This window comes from Pseudochaenichthys georgianus, chromosome 4 (genome assembly GCF_902827115.2).
Source record: "Pseudochaenichthys georgianus chromosome 4, fPseGeo1.2, whole genome shotgun sequence".
NCBI lineage: Eukaryota > Metazoa > Chordata > Actinopteri > Perciformes > Channichthyidae > Pseudochaenichthys > Pseudochaenichthys georgianus.
In genome coordinates this window covers 6,663,590-6,685,526 of record NC_047506.1, presented here as the reverse complement: position 1 = coordinate 6,685,526, position 21,937 = coordinate 6,663,590, and the positions used below count along the sequence as shown (strand labels likewise).

At 42.6% G+C, this 21,937-nt stretch overlaps 1 protein-coding gene across 2 annotated transcripts in view; it reads right to left on the bottom strand.

The window, feature by feature from the left end:
* ssbp4 (single stranded DNA binding protein 4) overlaps positions 1–21,937 on the bottom strand; it is a 104,748-nt gene that overhangs the window by 77,012 nt on the left and 5,799 nt on the right. For both annotated transcript variants that reach the window (XM_034081517.2, XM_034081518.2), the window contains exons 2-4: positions 17,395–17,467; positions 12,525–12,586; positions 3,622–3,706 (exon numbers count right to left, since the gene is read on the bottom strand). In XM_034081517.2, coding sequence (XP_033937408.1) covers positions 3,622–3,706; positions 12,525–12,586; positions 17,395–17,467 — 220 coding nt within the window. The remainder of the gene's footprint in view (positions 1–3,621; positions 3,707–12,524; positions 12,587–17,394; positions 17,468–21,937) is intronic.

Genomic DNA, 21,937 nt, shown 5'->3' with positions numbered 1-21,937 from the left:
TTTGTCTGTGATTGCAAGTGCGTCTGCGTGCAGAGACGGAGAAAACAGAGATTCATTCTTCTGGCTGCTTTAATGTGAGCAATAATGTGTGTGTGTGTGTGTGTGTGTGTGTGTGTGTGTGTGTGTGTGTGTGTGTGTGTGTGTGTGTGTGTGTGTGTGTGTGTGTGTGTGTGCGTGTGTGCCTCCTCGCTCGTCAATATGTATGCTTTCTTCCTCACAAAGCTCCCGTCCTTTAATCATTCATATTGAGTTACCAAAGACGTGCCATGTTCTTATAATCAAACACGTTTCCTCAACAAAGTGCTCTTTTGAGGAACGTCCAAATTCCAGCAGAAAAGAAGAATATAAGATGTGGATCTCTTTAAGGAAATAAACATGATTAAACGGCAATGTGAAGAGGAAGGACAGAAACACAACGCTGACAATTAAGACAACAAGAGAGAACACTCAAATGACTTTACAGAGGTACAAGACTTCAGGCTCGGTATCATCTCGCTTACTTTGAGTGTCTTTTGTGTGGGTGTGTGATATGCACACAAGCGTGGCTGCATGTGTGGGTATTTATGTGTGAGTTTCGAGTGGCAATGATAGTCAATTTGCCATCCAGGGGTGAAGCCATGCAGCGCTGCAGCCATTCACAGGCCTTCAGTTTCTGGGAGTGCGGCCAGGGCTCCAATCCCACCACATTCCCCTGGATTAGCTGTCAACCAGTCCCCAGATTTGAGGATTAACACATTATATTCCATTATCTTTTCCAAACTGGAGAGTCAACAAAGTCTACATCGTCGCTCACAGCAGGGGGGGGGGGGGGGGGGCAGTAGGAAAGAGCTGATTAAAAAAACCAGGGCCAAATTGAGCCAAACTGATCCGAGCCAAACCAAATCTGTAACTAACACTGTGACACTGGCTCAATGTTGCCTAGCAACCGCATTAGTTCCAGGAAACAAATAGGAAAATGTATTTCTAAAAAAAAATCAGTTTTCTCATTGTTATCCACAACAAACTGACAGCGTAACTAGCCAAGAAGACTATAAATTATAAAGAAATAAATACAATCAAACCCTGCTTTATCTCGCCACACATTCCTCTTTCACTTCTCCCGCTGAACGACACGCAGAGCGGAGCGTGAGCGACTCCTGGGAGCCGTGTTGTTTTTCACTCTGATCCGCGGGGACCGGGGGGGAATGAGGGAGCAGTTATCAGCAAGGGGCCGAGATACAGACTTGATCAGGCCGTCGGTCTGCGGGGACCGAGGAGCCAGAGTTAATCAGAGACAGACAGACCCCTCCTCACCCCGGGGATTCACACGCTGCGACCCTGACACCCTCTCTCTCTCTCTCTCTCTCTCTCTCTCTCTCTCTCTCTCTGTGTCACACTAACACACTCAGACTCTGGGTAACAGTCACTAAAGCATGTGTGTGCTCTGAAACACACCTACTCTTACATGTTCGTGCTCACAGAGCCACACCCTCTGAGCACACACTTTACTGTCCTTTTGGGGGCGGATATTAAAGATTTCCAGTATTTACAATCAGCAATAAATCATAAAAAAGTGGGGAAAGTGCAATAATGTTGCTAAATTATAAAATAGTATCAATAAAAGCAGCTCCCTGGGTCGATCAGTCCCAACTCGTGCTGTGCAGCCAAACACTCAGAGATATATCACTTTATTTAAAATTATACTAAAGATTCCACATTTTCCAAATACAGTAAATATCTGACTTGTGGTAAAGTAATATATAAAAAGAAGCACAAGATAATTTAGATAATATAACTGTGTCTTAATGACTTAAAGGCTGACAACTGATTATTTAATACTCCAATATACAGAATACATTGAATTTACAGCGAAACAAAAACTAGAAAATAAAAAGGAATTTAAAACAGTTAGAAGTCATAAAAAAGTTTCAAAGAAAGCATCTTGTCAAATCTGTCACTTTGATTTTCCTGCACGACATGGAGGTCGCATCAACCTGAATCACCATCCTTTCTTTTCTGTTTGTATCAAAGAGATCAGCTCTCTCAGACAGACAGCTCACCAACTCTGACCCCCTGAACTTGAGCCAGGTCAAAGGTCAAACAACAACACGGTCTGAATCCTTGACGCCCAACAACGTTTGTCCGTTAAAAAAGGAGCTCACAGTCATCATTCGCTCCAATATATCAACTTGAACACGAGTTATCATTTGTTTATCTCCTCCATGTTCAAATACACAACAGCCTCAGTGATTTATGGGGCCGAAAGACTGAAACACTTTTATGTCTTTTTTTACGGTGGCAGAATCTGAAGCTTGATGTCGAGCCATATATTGACCAGGCCTGTCACACCGGAGCCATTAAAGAGCTGACATGCAGGTATCCAGCTGGCCTACCTCTGGAGAAAGGTGTGGGAAATTATATTGCATTTAGATTAATTAGACACAGTTGTCAGATTTAATTAACTACTAGGTTTAATTAACCATGTAATTAATCTTATGGTGGTCCAACGCACGCACACACACAGACACGAGCGGAGACACGCAGATGAAGTCGTGCCGGCACACACATTCGTAGTACATGCACAACAAATGTAATCTGTTCGGCTGACAAGTGCTCACACCTTTGCTGTCAGACCTCATAAGAGAGTTCGGCTGAATGGGTGACTGGCTGTGGGCTAAAACAGCCTGAATGAGACGCGTTCGGTGAGAATGGAACCGCTAATCCATTTCAGGTTTCACCGCTGCCCAGGTGGAACGATAATCTAGTGGCTGAAGCAGTGCGTCCAGTCACCACAGTGACACCCGTGTAATCCTTATTCAAACACGTCTCGGGCAGAATAAAGTGCGGACGAGCCAGGGAAGCACATCCTCAAACACATTCAATTGGATCTCGATTCACTAACTGGCTCTTTTGTGTGCGTGTGTCCGATGTGTTCCTGATCGACTGCTCGGACTCCTCACAGGATGAGAGGGTCAAGAGGGCCGCGGACCCCGACCTTTCATCGCGCACCGAGCCCCTGCAGCCACAATTAGCAAAGCCTCTGCAGCTCTAAATGTGTCCGATGTGTATATGTGTTGTTTGCCAATGTGTGTGGTAATGTGCGTGTGTGATCGCCCAGCTGCTTTATGTGCTTTGACCTTTTGCCGAAGCCTTCAGTGGACTAATAAATATCCAGGCAGAGACGTGACCTTTCACCTCTGGCCGACGGTTTCGCTAAGACCTCAGGGGTCAAGGGTTGCGATTGAGGAAGTGCAGCCAGCAGCTGAGCTACAGCGTTAGAAAACAGTTACCTAACCCCGGCTGATCAGGTGAAAGAGAGGCAGGGAAGTCTCCATTAGACTTTCAAAGATAGAAGGGTTTTCCCATCAAACATAGACGTGGTGTTCATAGGTGCTGCATTTTTAAAAAGCATGCTTCAGACGTCTGGCTCAGAGTCCGTCCCATCCAGAACAGAGGCTGCAGCAGGCAGACCAGACATGTCAAAACAAGAACCAGCAGCATTATCACAGTCTCTCTGATACACACTCTGCGTGCACTCATATGTCCTCACCAGCACGTGTGAGTGTGTGTGTGTGTGTCTGAGTGTTGGATGTGTGCATAATGTGTGCCGCTCGTACACAACTGGAGGATTGGTTCACTCACATAGTCATGGAAAGCCTTGGCCTCGCTGGAATGTTCACATGTCTCCCTCCGGTCCGGGGCGGCGCAGTACAGATCCCAGAATACACTGCAGGACAGAGAGCGACAGCAGTTAGACACTTCATAGTGTGGTGCAAACACAAATCATGTTCATGGCGTGTGTGTGTGTGTGTGTGTGTGTGTGTGTGTGTGTGTGTGTGTGTGTGTGTGTGTGTGTGTGTGTGTGTGTGTGTGTGTGTGTGTGTGTGTGTGTGTGTGTGTGGTCTAGCATTACTATACTTGTGGGGACCTAAATCTGTTTACATAGTCACGTGTGGGGACTGGCTTCCCTTATGGGGACAAATTGGAGGTCCCCATAAGGGGGATCATTAATTTTAGGGTGAAGACTTGGTTAGGGTAAGTTTAAGGTTAAGGGTTAGGGTTAGGCATGTGTTGGTTATGGTTAAGGTTAGGATAAGTCTCCAGGAAATGCATGTAAGTCAATGTAATGTCCCCTGAAGTGATGTATACATAGTTTGTGTGTGTGTGTGTGTGTGTGTGTGTGTGTGTGTGTGTGTGTGTGTGTGTGTGTGTGTGTGTGTGTGTGTGTGTGTGTGTGTGTGTGTGTGTGTGTGTGTGTGTGTGTGTGTGTGTGTGTGTGTGTGTGTGTGTGTGTGTGTGTGTGTGAGGTGGATATAGGGCTTGATAATATGTGTCGATATTGTGAAACACGACTAGATATTGTGTTCGATTCCTGATATCATTATATTGTTGTCAATTGCCTTATTTATTAATCAACTTGGCATTTAGGCTCTGCTTTACTGAATTCAATAAAGATATGATACCAGGCCCTTTTAAAGAACAATGTAAACATGTGATCCCTCTTCAGTCCGATGCATTATGCTCTAGGTTTTATCCAGGAAGGACGGGTCACCTAAGGCTCCTCTCCATCTGCCCTGGCAACCTGCAAGTTATTGACCAATCAGATGTGATTATGTTACTTACTGCCCAATCAGCCCCACTGTACTCATATGAGTTAATTAGGCCAATCCGACTCCTTCAGGGCAGCAGGGGCACCAGGTCCCTCTCCAAATGAACCCTAAATTACTGCTCTGAAATTAAGTAGCTGCTAAGCCGGTCCACGTTGAGGACTTCTCCTTCTTCAAGATATTGATTTAATGGACCGTGTATAAAAAAAAGAACAGCTGAACTCACTCTTGCTGTCATTTGAAAAAAGGTGCAAATGAATTGTTGACATGCATTCTTCGTGCTGATGTTGGGGACAGCCGTGGCATTTTATATGACAGACTGCGAAATGGAGCAGAAAATATTAGCCGATTGCCTAGAACTGTCAGAGAATCGCTCTCGAGCGCCCTGTCACATGTTGTTCATTTTTCATTGAACAGGGTGTTTGATTTTCACGGTGTGGTGCACTTATCTCCTCAATGCGGTTTAAATAAAACATTGTTCATCCCTGATCTACACTTTCCCTTTTCTGCCTTTGATTATTTTAGGTATTTGAAGATATCAAGAAAGCAAAAGTGCAACAATAGGTGTCGTAAAAATAAAAAGGATGATGCATTTCAACCCTTCGGCGCACAGTACCAACCTCTAAAAGAATAGGAGCTACAATAGAAATGTGTCAGTAAAGTATTTAAAGATTAAAAGACAGAGTCTGTGCCCCGAGGCGTTCAGCGAGCACAGGGGTCCCCTGAAGACAAGGAGGGCGCTGAAGGAACAGAGAGCGACTGTGAAAAGACGACGACGAAAACATATGGTGTGTGTGTGTCCTGCTGCCCTTCTGTCACTCGGCAATAACGCCGGTGTACATTATCATATCTATCGCTTGGTGTTAAAGAGATTGCCGCTCCGTCAGACACGAGCGGTGGTGAAAAGGCTCGACCATCGCAAATCCAATCAGCTCTCAGGGAAATGCAATGAAACGCAGGTTACAGTTTGTTACCTGAAAAAAGACACAACCAGGTACAGGCGCATGTGTAGGGGAAAGGTGATCGAACATCTCCTGGCCTGTGAGCTCTGAAATATATTGAGATCTGAGCAGCTGACCTGCTTCTGTCTGAGCAACGCAGGTAAATCTCATTCTCTCCGGGTCTCTGCATAATCTGAAGCAGGATCACGGGAGTAAACGTAGAAACCAAGACTTTCATTATGCTGATATTATGGGATTTACATAGGATACATTCCTCTGTATAGCTACGACAGGACTATACAATTGTTTTTTAATTCAGCTAATTCAATATTAATATATACAATTTCTACAAGCAGCTACAAGAAAACAGTTAGTTAAAGCAGGAGGGCAGAAGCTTATAAAGAAAAAAGCCCTCCTGTGAGTTATCCGATCACATTGTATCGCCCAACGTCCAGGATCTAAATATCATGGTGGAAAAATGGCAAGCTTCATGATAAACAAGCTCCAAAACTCAAGGTAGGAATCCAACAAAGTCACTCACAGAAGCTGAAACAATACCAAAAATAAAGAGAAAGTCAAAATACATGTACAAAGGTATTACATTATTGAGCAAAATTGCTTAGATTATCAAAATTAATCAAATATTATACAAATCAAAGACAGATTGTAAGGGTGCAGTTAGAGAAAATAACACCATGTATAGCGCTGTACTGATATGTCATTTATATTTTTAACTGTTTGTATCTTTTTGCACTCTTTAACTGGGCTTATCCTCTTGAGAAATGTATATATAACATTTGTATACTTGTATCTATTAGCATCAATTATGCTGTATTACTCAACGCAATGTATGTAAATGATATAGTTTATTAGTATGCACTACTTCTGGGTAGCTGCTTAGCACAAGGCATTAGCTTCTACCTGTACAATGACAATACCGTGAAATGACTAATTCAATGTGATGTATCACTGGGGCTGAGGGATGGGACCATTGTTAGCTATCATTTACCCACATTTTACCCACAAGCCCATGTCACAGTTGTTGTTGCTTCCTTTTCATACACTAATCTTTAGAAATGATCTACTGTAGGAAGTCAACATTCACAGTTAATTAGCACCAGCAATCTGCGAGAAATCTTGTACTCCGCACACTCTTGTAATAGTAAATGTTCTATCCAATTATCTAATCATTTCAATCTGATCATCCCATCATGGGAAGCTTTACAAGGTATTATGGGTAGTAACTGATGGTATTTGAGCCACAAAACTCTGCATCAAAGAGGCATTAAAACTCTTATTTTGAAAAGTCACGGGAGAGGTTTCAGTTTAAGGTCATGCAAACTCTTTTTTATTCATAATATGGAAAAAAGTCATACAAAAATATTGAGCTGGCACCACACACACACACACACACACACACACACACACACACACACACACACACACACACACACACACACACACACACACACACAATCGAGAACAGAGGAGGAAGGGATTAGCGACCAGCCGTCCAGAAGAAGACAATTACTCAAATGAAATGCCATCACGATAATTATTTGCAATTAACTGTGGTCTGACAAAGCCAATGGTTACAATGTGCTTTCCCATTATAACAAGGAGGTAAACAAAGACACAGAAAGACAGAAACACTGGTAGCAGGTCTACAAGATAATCCTGTGTGCGTCTTCAGCCTGTGAGTCACAAGGGACGGAAATATTCATAGAAATGAAGAAAGAATTTAAGACAGATGAAGACGCAGACTAAAATTCCAAAAATGCTAAGTTAAAGCAAGTGCACCATGCTGCTTCCTACTTGTATCAGCACAGGCTCTGCTTAATGGGTGAAATGGCTGCAATCACAGGGCGGAGGCGGGGAATAACAACCAGTGTCTTTATTACCTCCAGAACCATGGAGTCCACCACTGTGCCATGCGAGTCAGAAACACTCCCTTTGGACTGCGGCTAAGAAATACTGACGGCTTTAGAGAAATCAACATCAAATAAAGTTGCATGTATGTCTTTACACGCTCACACATACAGGTGGAGGATATGCACTGAAAATGCAAAAACCTCAAAGTACCCTCCAGAGGGAGTTTCTCTCCCCCACACACTCCCCCCCCCCCTGCCTGAAACGCCTCCATTGGACTCCTTTTTTACTTCCTCCATATAGTGACATCACCACGCAAAACTCGTGCTTCTATTGGCTAGCGCTCCAACACATTGTAAGTGCTAAGCTAAGGGGCGGGACATCTCTAAGCGGTTGACCAATCACAACAGAGCCTACCAGCTAACCAATAAGAGCAGAATGGGCTCTGGTTTCAGACAGAGGGTGAAAAGAGGTGCTGCAGCACAGGCAGTATGTGAAAAATAAAGAGCTTTTTGAACATTAAAACATGGAGACAGTTGAGAAACTATATACACATTTGAACCAGAAAATGAGCATAATACACCTCTGTCCTGAACCACAAGTAGTTTTGCAACTGCTGTAAAAGTTGAGATGAGATTCATACAGTTTCAGGTTTCAGGATATCCAAAGAAGTCATCAGGGAAGCCTTGATTTCAGAGAATGATGCCTGCTTGGTAATATTTCTCACACGCTAGGATTGGATTTGAATATGCTGCAATGCTAAGGGAGTGGGAACAAGAGGAAAACCTCCAGATACTCTTAAGACTGTTGATGCATTGATGCCAGGCTTGTAGGCACACCAGCCGTAATGAGTCTTTTGTTTTGATGCATAATTGTAGCAGTTTGTTAACAAGTGAAACCAGATACAAATGCACAGTTTACAGCTCCTTTTAAATTAGCACCATTGACTGTATTAGTGTTACTATTGGATTGTATTTAGATGCAACTGCAACAAAGGTCCATCTCTGTCTTGGAGCTGAAACTACGAGGCTAACGTGGACGGTATTTTAAACTCACCGCTTCGATTTTGAAAGACGTGTTGTGACCAAAGCAGAATAAATAAGCAAGAAGAGTATATTGGAGGAAAAGGAAGAAGAGAAAATGGTGCAGAAGACTGAAACCTGTCTTTGTAAAGAGCCGTCCACACATTCAGGAGCAGAAGACCGCTGTACCTTCACTGCTTTCTCTACCCCTCGCAAACAAGACTCTCAAGAGGCAACACACAGGATCCCTGGACATACTGTTATTGTGCGAAGGTTTTAATGTGTATGTGTGTGTGTGTGTGTGTGTGTGTGTGTTTGTGTGTTGGGGTGAGGGGTGTGTGTGGGGGGGGGGTTCAGTGGCCATCCAGAGAAAACTGGTTAAAGCAATCGATTTGGGGATAAGGAGGAGACAACTAGCAGCGACCAATAGAGAAGGAGCTAATGACACAATCAACACCTGCAGCCCTGGCTGAGCCCTTTCTTTATCCTTCCACCCATAACAACAGATGTGGATGAGTGACCCCCACCGCCAGGCTGCCTCTTCTCTTCCTCCCCCAACGTCCCCACCCTCCCCCTCTTACAGCCTTCTCTTTCTGAAGCCCCCCCCACAACCACCACCACCACCACCAACGCCATCCTCCAGGAAGCGGCCACAGAAGCAGGAGGGAGGACAATCCCAGTGAGGTGCTGAGGAGGGGAGGACGGGGGCGGGGCCAGGGTCGGGGTCTTAGATTTGGCTGTTTAACACAAAAGAGGCTGGAATGCAAAGAGTTAATCCGTTCGGGGGTCTCTCTTCCGCAAACAAAGGGACAGGCCTCCAGACAAAGGTTGAGGGAGGGGGAGCGAAAGGGTGAGGGATGGGGAGGTTGGTGGCTTTCCTACCATCTGGAGCTTTTGTTTTGGGGGAGGCTAGAGGTTGCTGAGGGGGTCTGCTGGGTGGCATAGGGTGTGGACAGGGGACTCCCCCCCCCCTCCCGACCCCCGGACCCCCCCACCCAGAGAGTCTCCATGTCCACGTGCTGCCCAGACAGACGCTGCCCGGCTAATCATCAGACTACCCTCCAACCGCTTTCTGGCACACACACTTTCTCACACACACACACACACACACACACACACACACACACACACACACACACACACACACACACACACACACACACACACACACACACACACACACACACACACACACACACACACACACACACACACACACACACACACACACACACACACACACACACACACACACACACACACACACACACACACACACACACACACACACACACACACACACACACACACACACACACACACACACACACACACACACACACACACCTCTCTAACACTGTGCTGAAATATACCAATATGGTCAGTGGATGAATGTAATTTACTCACTTATCGTACTGAATGTTTGAGGTACATTTTGGAAGCCAATATAATACTTTTACTCCATTACATTTATATGAGAGTTTATTAACATTGCATATTCAGATTACTAGCTAACACAACGCTTTATTAGCCTATGTCAACATGTTGTTAGTAGATTAGCCTACCATGGTTTGTATGTATGTATGTATTTACTTTTTGTTTTTTGTTTCTATTTTATTATGTTAATTGTTTTTTTAAACGTATATGCAATGCCTTGTTAACATGCTGCTGTGACGAAAATAAAAATCATAAAGTATATCTAATCTAATTTAATAAATAAACATTGACATTGGAGGTTAGGCTTTTTCCGGCAGCCTTTACAATGTCATTCAAATCAGATCCACCTTTACGAGCTGTGATCGACGTATTAATGCATCAAAAGATCATAATCCAGTATATATACAGTATATGATTCAGAATCGGGCGTTACACTTAACGAGTTTGTTACTTAAGTGTGTTTTGATGCCAATAATACTTCTGTACTTTTACTTAAGTAATACTCCGATCACATGACTTTGACTTTATTAATTTAGTATCCCTACTAGTATAAGTACTTATTCCACCATACACACACTTTAAGCACTCAGTCTCCCTCTCTGTTTTCCACTTTCACACACTTACATACACTCTCTCTCTCTCTCTCTCTCTCTCTGTCCTACACACACGGCCAGTCTCCCTAAGCCCTCTTATTGGTTCAGGCAGAGGCGAGAGCAAACTTACACTGCGCTGTATGTTTGTGTATGTCATTCTGTCAGTATTACTGGTCGCTGTCCAATTGAGCGCTGTCAGGTTGAGGGAAGCCAGGCTCTTTAAGGACCATTATGAACCGTGTCAACAGGCTGCACAATTACAACACACACTGGGGCCAGAGAGGATGAATGAATGAAGCCGCGTGTCCGGGTTTATTACACAGGGCCGGCCAGGGGACTTTGGGGATGAGCAGGATAGCATGAATGACAAACAAAGCGGGCCCTGTCAAAGCCCTTATCCTGGCTCTCATGCTGTCTTGCTGAGGATTCAGCCTCTCAACCTCCACTCCTGTTTGCCTCTGTTTCCAGCCCAGCTTCCTCTTTACTGCCTGGATTTTCTAGCTCTTGGCCTGACAACTGTAAACAAGGGGGGAATCCACGGGAACACATTTGGGTGTTCCCCCCCTGACCCCTGTTCTTCCAGCCAGATAGAAAACCCTTTATTTATCTAGCATTAAGAGATCTGTCAGATTTGTTTAAAGAGGCAGAAAGAGAAGAGGAACAACCCACGTCAGAGCCTTGTCCTGTTAAATGGAGCATCACATCAAAAATAATCTGGATGACGATGGAGAGGAGTTTTTAAACTGGCAGTACAGATGTCACGATGAGAGACTGAATGAGGTGAAAGGGAGAAGTAGACGCCAAGGTTCTAAAAACATTTATCATTGTTAGTTAGCATATTTTGGCCCGCTGCTCATCAACTCACTTAGCAGTTGCAGCAGCAGGCAGTGACACGCAGCTCAATTAAGTCTTTTTAAAGCCCTTAGTGTTGTTACAGTTTTCGTTGAAAATAGCACTGTCATGATATTAACTCCGTCAAATCTGAGGACAGAGGACATAATACACATGAGTCGATGCAGCGTTACTTACATCTCCTGAGGATTTCCTTCCTATCAGAAAGTTACCAGAACCTTCTTTCAACTCAGAACTTGCTTAAGAATCGTCACGTTTGAACTTTTCTTCAGTATCAAAGTAATCCAGTAATATACTTGTCGGTACATGAATGGGTACATGCAAGCAGGAACTTAAAGCAAGTACAGTACATAAGTAAAAGTTTGAGAGACTTGTACTTCTACTAGGGCTGCTCAATTAATCGTATTTTAATCGTAATATTTTTTAATTGGTTTTTCAGTTGAATTATACTTAAAGTTCAGGGTAATTAACTGTTAAAACATACTGTTCAAATGTTGTTTATCCAAAGTAAATGGTTTTTAATAATCGTGATATCAATTATTGACCCAAATAATCGAGATTATGATTTTTGCCATAATCGAGCAGCCCTAACTTCTACACTGTGCTACAGCATGACTACTTGTAATTGAGTAAAGCCGCTGAGTACTTCTTCCACCACTACATTGGATTGTAGTTGCAAAATGTAAGAGGTTATCCAGGGTGCAGTTAGCTCTATTTTGTCGGCTCAAGAGTTCACAGTGTCAACATTTGTAAACCCAAGCAATGTTTAATCTGACGTTGATTTGGCAGTGCAGAAAGAAAAAAAAATAATTGTTAAGCTTAAATAACAGAGTGAGGCAAGTTGTCTCACTTGTCAATCTGAGTGAAACCAGGATCTCACTTCAACATGTGTGAGATGATGCACTTAGCATTCCCTGCAATTATTGTCCCTCTCCAGCCCTGCACATTCCTCCAGTCCATCAAGAGCACTTCTACAGAATGAATGTCAGCTGTTGAAATATATATGTATATATGCGCGTGTGTGTGTGTGTGTGCGTGTGTGTGTGTGCGTGTATGTGTGTGTGTGTGTGTGTGTGTGTGTGTGTGTGTGTGTGTGTGTGTGTGTGTGTGTGTGTGTGTGTGTGTGTGTGTGTGTGTGTGTGTGTGTGTGTGTGTGTGTGTGTGTGTGTGTGTGTGTGTGTGTGTGTGTGTGGTCAAGAGACAGAAAGAGGATCATATACATACCACCACCATGAGTGTAAAAATCCAGGTGGTTCCCCAAGTGTGATGTTCTTCTCCCATCGGATCTGAGTGGATTGAGAGGAGAAGACAGAGGCGGGGTTTGAGGGATTAGACATCGCTGCATGTTTTATGCATATTGTAATCTTTTCGCCCAACTGTCCTCCCAACTTTACACACACAGAGTGAGAGTTGGACAGAAAAAAAATAGGCCAACTGGCAGCGCAGTGGAGTGCGGTGCAGCGCTGAGTTTGTGGATAAGAAACTGGGACTGTATTAAAGCAGCGAGCGGCCCTCTCCAATGCCCTCACACACCAGCAGAGCTCCTGCATGAATCTGGACAGTGAGATAAGATGCAGTTTGAGATAGCAGTCCTTCTCCCTGCTTCACACACACCTACTGACATGGCTGCACACACACACATTCACATAGTTAAACCTACACGATTCACCCGGGTCTGTGAGGACAGCAGTGAGATGTGTCTTTGTTGTTTTAAATATTTATTTATATATATGGAATATCAGATCCTAGCTTCATATTTCTATTTAAGTGTCTACTCTATAGATTTCCCCAGTGCAGTTTATAGTGATGTGATGTATGTGGGCTGGGCCTGTTGATTTAATGCTGCTAAAGAGCTGAGTGCTGCACTGTGCAGGAGAGCAGAGAGTGGCAAAGTCCTCCCGGGGACAGGAGTGTGTTCTGGGCATCCTATAAATATGAATGTATGTGTGAGTGTTTGTTTGTGTGCTTCTCACTGAAGAGGAACAGAGGCTAATTGAGGAAAGTAAGTCCAGGTGATAGCGCTCTCATTAGATGAGCAGGTGTGTGTGTGTGTGTGTGTGTGTGTGTGTGTGTGTGTGTGTGTGTGTGTGTGTGTGTGTGTGTGTGTGTGTGTGTGTGTGTGTGTGTGTGTGTGTGTGTGTGTCTCTCCAGTCTACCTGCGAGGATAGAATTCCCTTATCTATTGAAACATATCTGTGTGTTTTCCTGTGTGTGTGTGTGTGTGTGTGTGTGTGTGTGTGTGTGTGTGTGTGTGTGTGTGTGTGTGTGTGTGTGTGTGTGTGTGTGTGTGTGTGTGTGTGTGTGTCTGTGTGTGTGTGTGGTCTAGCATTACTATACTTGTGGGGACTTAAATCTGTTTACATATTCACGTGTGGGGACTGGCTTCCCTTATGGGGACAAATTGGAGGTCCCCATGAGGGGAATCATTCATTTTAGGGTAAAGACTTGGTTAGGTTTAGGGTAAGGTTAAGGGTTAGGGTTAGGCATGTGTTGGTTATGGTTAAGGTTAGGATAAGTCTCCAGGAAATGCATGTAAGTCAATGTAATGTCCCCTAAAGTGATGTATACATGGTATGTGTGTGTATGTGTATGTGTATGTGTATGTGTATGTGTATGTGTATGTGTGTGTGTGTGTGTGTGTGTGTGTGTGTGTGTGTGTGTGTGTGTGTGTGTGTGTGTGTGTGTGTGTGTGTGTGTGTGTGTGTGTGGTGTGAGAGAGGAAAAGACTACGAGGTACATAGGTGCTTACCCTCAGAAATCTCAATGCACGGCAAAGAAAACATCATTATGTCTTAAACAACACGTACATCGGGTTTAACGAATATAAGCCAAGCCAATTGAGAAACCCATCATCATTTTGAAGGCGTAGCATATAATCGCACCAAAGAAATGGAACTAAGTTTAAACTCTATTTAATTTAAATCTAATAATTGATCGGTAATCATAATTGATTTCTGATAATCAATTTGACGTTTTTAGAATTTTTAAAAGCAATAATGCTAAACCTTTTCTGCTTCTATGGTTTTGTAAGGATGTTATGCTTTTCTTTGTCTTTTATCATTCGTATTAGTAAACTGCATTTCTTATGATTTTAAATTAACAAAAAGTCAATTGGTATGGTATTTTAGAGACAACATATTTGATCAATTAATCAAGAATCAATGGCAGATTAACCAAAAATGAAAATAATCACCATTTGCCGTAATGGACCGATTCCTAGCTTTTCTACCTCAGAGCATTTAACCAACGCATAGAACAATTAACTTTAACACTTAATTCTGTTGGATTTTGTAGCATGTCTTTGTTGGTATATTTTCTTGAATCTATTTCCAATTTGCTTGTGCTTTATCAGAGCAAGTGGAGGGTGTTCAGGTGTGTGTGTTTCCACAAAGATCTGGAGTGTGTTGAATGACTGCTAACACGGATGAGTAAAACAAGTGTTGTTTCTACAAATACTCGTGAGAAATCCCTCAACACTTTAAAGCCCACTGCTAGGACTGCATGAAGGGGGAAAGGTGAGAGGTCAAGCTGCTGTTTGCACGGATATGTTCCCATTACTGTCAGTCTAATCCAAATATACTGACTCTGACCATAAAAGACAACTAAACAGAAATAACGCTGAGGTTGAGATAAACAAAATTACTAGAGTAAGCCCTACAGTGTTGCCGGCGCAGCACTTGAGACAACTGGCGTCAAATTGACTTAGCAGTCTGCGCATGCCTGCCTCATGGCCATGGACTGTTTGTGTGTGTTTGTTGTTTTAATTCCAGTCTGTGTAGATGTTGTCTTAATTCCTGTTTTAATGTGTGTTTATGTATGTGTGCCTCTGGTTGCCTGTGACCCAGCACTTCACCCCTTCCCACTAATAACACTCAATCTCTGGATGAAGATTCAGCCACAAGGGCCCTGAAATGAGCGAGGCTTCGACCACTTGATCTCCCTCTGCTGCTCCCCCCCCCAATTTTTGCTTCATATTTTAGTCGACCGCTCGTGGCTGTTGGCAACTGGGCCGGCCTCCAGTGGTCCTGCACTCCCTGCTGCCAGCCGCCTTGCACAATATAAGCTAACAAACCCAATTTCTGTCTGATTGATCCGTCCACGTCCCAGCAAGTTATTATATTTTTTCATTGATTTTAATAATAATAATTCCTTACATTTATTATAGCGCTTTTTCAATGACTCAAAGCGCTTTTACATATACACACATTACACATATATCATACATGCAATGGTCAGATACTGTGGACAATACCCACAGGAGCAAGTTCAGGTGAAGTGTCTTGCCCAAGGACACACCGGCTATACAGATGTACAGTAAGGTATTTTTCTCTACTTTTTGATTTGATTTCTATTTTTTTGTTTTTATCGAAAATGATGACGTAGAGATTTATAACAGGAAACACAAAAGAGGAAATATCTTATATTTGTAGAGACAGTTATTTTTGGCCAGAAAATAAGACTCATAAATGGTTGCGGGTAAAATCATTTTTATTATTATTATTATAGGCTAACCTTACAGAAGCTCCAGCACACTTGCAATACTGGTATTTATTTCATATTTCAATTGTAAAAATATGAAAGGAAATACAAAAATCAAATCACAGACAAAATAAATGTTTTTCTGATTCATGCAGGCACTAGAAGTGAGAGTGCTCACCCAGGAAATTGTCCAGGACATGGACCCGATATAACTGCAACTTTTGTTACAGTTTTTGTAGGAATTAATTTCATTTCATTTCAAACCTTTATTTATACAGATACAATCCCATTGAGATCATTTATCTCTTTTCCAAGGGAGACCTGCTCAAGTAGTTCCACATGAAACATAAAAACATAAATAGAACAACAAAAGGACATCATACAAATGATGAAAGAAATGAAAAAGAAAATGAAATGAAATGACTAAAAAACATATATTTTGGTAATAGTTGGCTAGAATAAAGGCAGGCTATTTGTTTCCCGTGTGTCCACTCGCAATGCTAAGGCTGCTAGGTGTAGCTCTATATGTACTAAAAAATAAAGAAGTTGTATAGTATAGATTAGTTAGTTTGACTTTTTCCCTTTAGAGGAAAATGTTGAGCTGTTCCTTAAATCAAATAGGTATAACATTGTTTTAAAAAAAGACCGTTAGAGAAGTCTCAATTTTAAAAAGACTTTCATTATTTAATCAAAGCTTGTTTTCTAGCACTTGTGCTGAAATCAGAAAATGTAAGTATCTGTGATGCTGATCAGTGATCTGCTTGTTGTTCACTAGACTCTCTCTTCCATGTGAGCAGCATGCATGTGTGAGTTTAAACCGGTGTTACAGTATCTCTATCCGTAAGTGACTCGACACTGAGCTCGCCTGATGAAATGTCAGATAAACGCTGTCAGTATTAAATGATAGAGACCTGCCTTTGCTTGCTGTTAAAGCCCTCTCAGTGTGTTAAGTGGAGCTGAATAAAGCCAGTGTGCAGGAGAGGTGTTGTAAAGGAGACGGTCTGAACATGAGACCATTAGCAGGAAGGATGTCCATTAAGGAAGAAGATGCAACACATTAGAGACCCTAACCTCTCCTACAGTTCAGGGGCCTGATATGAGACTAATACGTCTGGCATACCTGGGACACATGATCAAATATTAAAAAGGTACACTCGATTTAACTTCAGGGACTGGCTGCACTTATTAAACGTCATACCGAGCAACAGCACATGCCCACAATATGTCAAACTGCACTAATTATACAATGTTTATGATGACAAATTACATCTAATAATGAAGGGCTGGCAATCATAGTAAGTAACCAATGTCATGTTTACATTGTCCCAAATTAACAAACGCTCAAAAGAACATTGCAGTAAAAAAACAACAGTCTTGGCTCCTTAATGTAGTACGATACGATACGATACGATATTACTTTATTGTCAGATCAAGTCTGAAATAGTAATATTGTTACAGTTTTTAAGTGTCAAGAGCCTGGCTTTTAGTAATATTGCTCAACAGCTGCTTGTACACAGAACCATTTATAACAGGAATTCCAATCCTGGCGATACAATAGAGGGGGAACCCCATTCACGCTTTAGAGACAGGAAGTCATACTGAAAGAAAAGCTTACCTCTGACAGGAAGGTCTGTGCGGATTTCTGTGCGCCGACATGAAGCAAATACTCATACACATATAAAGCTAACCTGGAAAACAGAAAGAGAAAGAAGAAATTAGTGTCAAGGATCCCAACTTTTACACTCATCATCATAACAGCACTCATTTTGAAAATTCATGACCCACATTTAATTCAAAGGAACCCATCAACATAACTTCAACAAATGCGAAAAATCGGCAGGAAATCATCAGTGTGTCATTTTAGATGAAGCCTGGATACACAGGATTTCTCAGAGCGAGCATCATATACGCTGTGGAGGGATTGTAAACGCGTGATGTGAAGCTCTGCAGCTCTGAGCTAAAGAGCCTCGGTGGCACTGAGCCATGTCCCTGTGGTTTGAGGAACTCTGCTGTTGAGGCGCGGAGGCCGAAAACAAGGCGGCGTACACACCGAGAGGAACTCGGACAGAGGAGAGGAAAGATATCCTCAGACGTGGCTGAAGTTCTCAGATGTCAACGCGCTGCTTGTTGGATTCCTGTCATATGTAGGAGTCACACACACATGTTGATGTCTGTCTATGAATCAGATATACGTTAATGCATATCGGATAAAAAATCTTTTTGAATGAATATTAATAATAATGTTAATTATACCCCTTTTCAATAGTGGCTGTTCAGGCTTGGTTCAACTTGGGAATCTCCTAAGGACTAGTTGTTCGGGCTCAACGTCATGACGTCCCCGTTTATATTGCTCCATTCCCAGCAACATCGATTTCCCTCATAGTAACAACAATGGCGACTACTAATGCGGGCACGAGTTTTCTAACAACTTCACTCGTTGTTGTACTCGCCAGGAGCTGATGTTGTTCCCGTAAATCCCGTCCAGGCCTCAGAAACTCTTGGTGATGGCTGGGCAAATAAGTCGATGCCCAAGTTGAAGCAATATTCTGGACGAGAGCAGGCACCTCTGCACTGGAAACACCAAGATCAGGTTTCCGATTGGACTCCTGCTTCGAACCGGCCCTATAATTGCCCCGGTGGAGGTGCATTTTTTTTTTTCCTCGGACGGAGCATATTAGCAGTTTGCAGTCGTTGTACTTAGCTAAGCTTATTGTCTTCTGGCTCTCGCTAAAACATTTAAAGTCCTACAAATATGAGAGTAGGATCGGTTGCAACTCTCACCATGAAAGTGCTTATCCCAAGTGTTGGACTGGTATGTGAACTATTTTGAGAAATAAGAAAAAAAGGCCTGTAACTGAAGAAGTAAAAAGGCACAGAGTTGCGGAGGTTTCTGTGGATTGTTCTGGATCGGAGAATTAAAATCAAACCACCTCAAAGACTTTTTATGAAAGAGGAACCAAATCATTGCTCTCTTTTTCCATCGACAGTTGACTCATCTGTCACCGTCTTTCCCTTGTTTACTCAACTAGTGACCGTTTCTAAGCAACTACAGCCGCTAAACCCGACTCATCTCAACTTTAAACACGTCTGAACAATGTCGTCTTCTACTTTAATTGCAACTAAATCTCAGATATTCAGTATGTTGTCAGTCTCAATTGGACTACAAAAGAAGCTGCAGGCACACAAACGCAACATTTGCCCAAAACAAGCACAGATAAGCAGCTCAATACTTTCACTACGATGCAGAACAGACATCATCATCCGTCTGCACCGGTCTCCAGGTCTGCTGTGCTCCTGTTTTTATGCTGATCACATGCATACAGACAGAGTTATGATGCTTGGGTTGATTAAAGGCGATACTGAATGAATCAATGAGCCAGAGTTGAGCAGCCTTTAGCTCTTCAAAGATATCGCTATCAAAAAAAGAGCATGATGTGCCACATCTGGTCCGAACCAGTTTCAACACGCATTTGACACGAGATGATATCCCCTCCTCTATTTCTCACATCAGATTAAACTGTATCGACACCCATTGCAGATACAAAGTGTAAACACGCTTGATTGAGGTTTTCATTAAAGTGTGGGTTTGTTTTTCCAGGATGTCGTCAGTATTTCTTTAAAGAGGCGTCACGTTTAAAGGCCTGATCAATGATAACATGCGCAGAAAATGATTATGAGAAGTCACAAGGAAGAGCAAACGGCTTGTAAATGTTGAATATTGATCTAGAGTGACTGTCCTAGTGTCGTTAAGTGAAACTGATCAGTGTTGTGTTTAGTAGTAAGTCCATCACGTTTAATTACGTGTTGTCGGAAAATATGAAAAGACATATTTCTCTCTTTTAATAATAAATGCTTGAAAACAAATTCAAAAATGTGAAGATGTTTGTTTTGCAGGTATGATTGGGGAAGCAATATGATGTGATGTTTTATTGATCACCTGCTTGTTGTTCTATCTCTTTCTATGTTTCATTCATTTATTATTCTTGTATGGTTTTTCTTTTGTTTGGAAGAAAATAAACTTGTAATCAAAATGTAAATGTTAAAGCTAAATATTGCAATACCCCACTTTTAATACATTAAAGGAATGATATTATCCTTAAATAAAACATAAAAACCCTTTTTTTAACAAAGAGTGATTTTAATTTGTAAGTGTCCTGTGTGTTGGGCAAAGTGGGGAGTCTCGTGTTCTGAAAGGTGGAAATGTGGCCTTCCTTGCAGTGTGAAATACCCAGCGTCCGGCGGCAGCTCCTATATGCCCTGTCCGCACTGCACAGGATATTTGCACGGGCAATGCGGCAATACAATGAAATGTTCATGGCAGAGCCCGGTGAGATCTGAGGGTCTCTGTGCCCGAGTGATGGGCACCTGCCCCGGCTGCAATGCATTATTTAAAAACACTCATTCAATCCCGGCTACAGGGGACACCTTTTGTTACCCTGTCAGAAGCAGTAACTTGGCTGAGGTGGAGATTATTTTGGAGCAAAGCCTGAGGAAGGCCAGGGGGTGGGGGGGTCTACTGTACAGGAGAGCTGTGTCAGAGGGAAATGAAAGGTCAGGGCCTCGACTTCTTCCACTGGATACTGTAAGCCTCAACTCCTTCCCTGTGAACCCTGCACCAGTTACACGTGTCACTCAGGAATAACAGATGAGATGCTTACAAGACAAACCCCCCCCCGCGCACGCAGTCCACTCAACATCTCACATTTCTTCATCGCATTTTACTCTCTGCTTCATCGACTTCCACGGAGGAGGAAACGTAATAATAAAAAGTATTCTGATGCAAATTAAATGATGAGAAGAAGGAGATCTGTCTGAGGAAGAATATTTGACCTGTGCTTTGACGGCGGACTAAAATGTCAAGGCTTATGATATAAAGCCGTCTTCTCACGATTCCTCTCTGAAGCTTAAAGGTCATTTGCAACAGTTTTTCCAACAAAGAGCAACTGGTGGAACTTCACTGAACCATTTCCTTTTCTTTCCCCATGTTGCAACTATGATGCTTGAACAAACACCCCTCTCCAGTGCCATTAAGATGCATTGAACTAACGCACCTCTTCAAAGACATCACTTTTCAATGGAGCGGCGCAATGACGACTTATGTTTTAGGCTAACCCAGAAATGAGCATTGCAAGGGCTTCCCCAACAAAAAGCAATGGGATTTTTCCATTGTATTTCAAACATATTGCAGAGAATAGGATCTCGTCACACGCTTATGATTCTTATTTGTTTTGTAAGGCAGGATAATCTCGAAATATTAGCAGCAATTGTATGGGTTTTGAAGCGTACGGGAGCTTTGGGATTGATGCAGAGCATTACGTGCACAAATCACACTACAGGAAAGAGAAACCCCCCAAAAAGCCTTATATGGGTCCTTTAAAGGTCACCTATTATGCAAAATCCACTTTATCATGTCTTTTATATATAACCATGTGTCCCCTCTGTGGAAAGAGATTCTGAAAGTTTCAAGAAAAAAGATTCTCTCACTTTTTGTCCTGATCCATTTATATAAAAACCTGTCTGAAAATGAGCTGATCAGATTTTGGCCACTTTATGACGTCATAACGAGTTTTTGGCTTGTGTAACCATTAGCCAATCACCAACCAGGGTACCCCCCTCCACCTTATCACCTGAATCTCCTCCTAGAGCACCATTGTGTTCTTTCTAACCAAATCTCTCTCAGAGGGGCGTGGGGAGGGGCTCCTTATTTTCATCTAAAGTAACAGACAGAGAATCAGCACTTTGGAAACAGGGCTGAAACAGAAGGGATTATGGGTAATGCTGCAATGATCTGTTTGGTGTTTGGAGCCAAACACTTCAGAGTTTTGTATATATCTGAGAGACCTATAATATATTGATGAAAAACAGTATAATAGCACCTTTAATGCATGCATCTAACTGAGAACACACTCACGGAACAGTCGAGACGAGGGAACCAGATGGGATCAAATGCTGCCAAGTCATTTCCGGGTTTTAGGACTCATTCCTGCATCACTCCAAGAACTGATCTGGGGGTTGGGTTTTGTGTTTTAACTATTTGTCTTACTCTAAATGAGTGTTGAGATTAATAAATGAATGATAAACAGCACTCCTGTCTCTGTCTTCCTTGAAGGTGTCTTGCTAAACCAAAGCCTTGTGTGGCCTACAGTGCGCTGCTCCAT